Source organism: Brachyhypopomus gauderio, chromosome 4 (genome assembly GCF_052324685.1).
Source record: "Brachyhypopomus gauderio isolate BG-103 chromosome 4, BGAUD_0.2, whole genome shotgun sequence".
Lineage (NCBI taxonomy): Eukaryota > Metazoa > Chordata > Actinopteri > Gymnotiformes > Hypopomidae > Brachyhypopomus > Brachyhypopomus gauderio.
This window is the reverse complement of record NC_135214.1, coordinates 34,712,253-34,714,752: the sequence shown is the minus strand read 5'-3', so window position 1 is coordinate 34,714,752 and position 2,500 is coordinate 34,712,253. Positions and strand designations below refer to the sequence as shown.

General features: G+C 42.4%; 1 protein-coding gene across 6 annotated transcripts in view; it reads right to left on the bottom strand.

The window, feature by feature from the left end:
- nfic (nuclear factor I/C) overlaps positions 1-2,500 on the bottom strand; it is a 107,697-nt gene that overhangs the window by 35,694 nt on the left and 69,503 nt on the right. For 5 of the 6 annotated variants that reach the window (XM_077004261.1, XM_077004260.1, XM_077004259.1 and 2 more), the window contains exon 4: positions 1,408-1,482. The exons of the other annotated variant lie outside the window; for it this stretch is intronic. In XM_077004261.1, the coding sequence (XP_076860376.1) occupies positions 1,408-1,482 (75 nt within the window). The remainder of the gene's footprint in view (positions 1-1,407; positions 1,483-2,500) is intronic. 6 annotated transcript variants of the gene reach the window in all.

Genomic DNA, 2,500 nt, shown 5'->3' with positions numbered 1-2,500 from the left:
CACCCTTGCACACTCACTCACGTGCATACTTAAATAACTGCAATCACTTACACATGCTCAACTCTCTATACCCTACCCCCTATACTCACTCACTCACTCACTCACTCACTCACTCACTCACTCACTCACTCACTCGCCCTCTCCCTCAATCTGAAATTGAGTGCCTACCTTATCTGTCAGACAGCAGAAGCCCCAGTGGAAATGAGAAAATAATTTCACCTAAATATGATCAATTATGTTTGACAGACTGGCAGAGTTCTGTGCCTTCTACAGAGGAGGTGTCAGATTTGATTACAATCTGCTGGGAAATACGTGCAATTATGTTCAATCTGAAACAATTATGTCCAGACGCACACATGTGCGTGCGCGTGTGTATGTGTGCAGTGAAGAGTGTGGGGTACAGATGTCCAGTATGCTAACACAGTCTCCACACTGTAGTTAATACTGCAGCTCTCTGGGTTGCCTGTGTCGCTGGGCTACACACAGCTCTGCAGTAATGTGAGTGAGTGTTATGGCTGTCCACACAGAGCCCAGCTGTTCACAGACATGGGAGATAAACAGAGCGGACCCAGCTGGGAGACACACCGACACTCAGCACACTCTCCCAGAGTCGGGAGTCTCAGTTTGGGACACACTTTTGGAGTGTGGCCTCTGTGCATGGAACTCACGTAGAGCACCTCGTTTTGAGAGTTATTATGCATCCACACAAAATATCTGTGCACACACACAAACACAGACATACTCACACAAACAACCCCACAGCCAGGAGAGATATTTAGGTGAATTGATATACAACACAGATGACCCTAAACCTGTGCTTGAGGAATGCATGTTTGTTGTTGTCCGTGATTAGAGCTCACAGGTAGTGTAGGACTCAAAGGCAGTCTGTGCACAACAGTTCTCTGTCCCATAAAGTAACATTTCCTTGCAATTCAAAGTTTCATGCAATCTACAATTCAGCCAAATTAGCAGTTCTTATACATAGTTTCATGCTTGATATTTGAAGTAATCTGCAAGGTTAAATGTATTTGTAACATTTTTGTTTTCTTTGTGTAATTTTCGAGCTGTCACTTCTGTTCTCTGTCTAATTCGTTCTTTTTGAATGCTATACCTTGTTCACATATTTTGATCTCCTGCAATAGTTTTCATTCTTTGAAATTTTAAGAGAGGAGCAACTGAATATTTTAACTACAGCATTGAATACTCAAATTTACTTCATGTCATTTACACAACATCCTCCAACAAACACCAGAGTTCTACTGCTGGCTGTTAGCTTTACAATGTCCAGGAAAAGAGTGCAACACTGTCAACACTCTCCTACAGACACGGACTGGATTGGCACAGTAGTCCTGCCTTTGGGTTGGTTGGAGAGTGGTAAGTACAAGAAACAACACAGGAGCGTCTTACTTCTGGACACTTGCACAAGTTCTGTCACACTGAACACTCCTGAAGTGACGAAGCTGTCCTGAAACTCAGGCCCATCTGTGGAGAAAGACAAGAGAAATAACAGTGCTGTGGTGGAAATGACAGTCATTCAATTATCACATCATTCATTGTAGATGATTGATGTAATGATATTAAAAATTCTTTAAAGACTGTCACACAATGAAATGATTATAATTTTTTCCAGCTAAATCATTGAATGTTCTGGAAACACTGAAAAAAAAACCCATAACCCCTCCAACAGACAAACACGTGCACGAGCACACACACATACATCACCTAGTCACACATAATGAAAAAATAATAACAAAACATGTTTTAGAGAGTTTCAAAAACTGAATTATCTTATTCACAAAAGTATTCAGACTCTTTGCTGTGGCATTCAGAATCATCATCAGTTGCAGCCATCCAGAACTCCATGTTGAACCCCACCCTCTGCTGTCTGAACTGATCGGGCTCAGTTTGTAAAGGCGTTCACCTAGGTCTATAATGGCTCATAATTCACAATTTATTGTCAGAACAAAAAACATGAGTTGTGAAGAACTGCCTGTGAACCTTAACAATAAAAATATGACAACATGTACATGAAGGCAAGAACATTCAGCTTCAGCTTCGAGTTTTTCCCAGGAATAGTGTGGCCTCAAAAATTTTGAAATGGAAAAGGCTTGGCACAGACGTTAACCTTCCTGGAGTTGGCGGTCTGACCACACTGGGCCTCCAGACATGAAGGACCCTGGTAAGGGAAGTGAGAAGGAACCAAACAGTCCCTCTATAGGAGCTCCAGAAGCTCCTCCATAAACCAGACCTTCACGACAGAGGACCAGGACGGAAGTGCCTGCCATATGACAGCCTGCTTGGAGTTTACTAAAAACCACACGAAGAACAACAACAAAAGAAATTTGTAAAGAAATTCCCAAGAACCCTGAACCCTTTGGGAAGAGCAGTAATATCTCTAATGAAAAACAAGCAGTACGCATCACCTGGCTGACAACACTCTTACTGTGAAACATGGTGGTGGTAGCGTCGTCCTTCAAGAGGAACGACTCGTATAGACTCA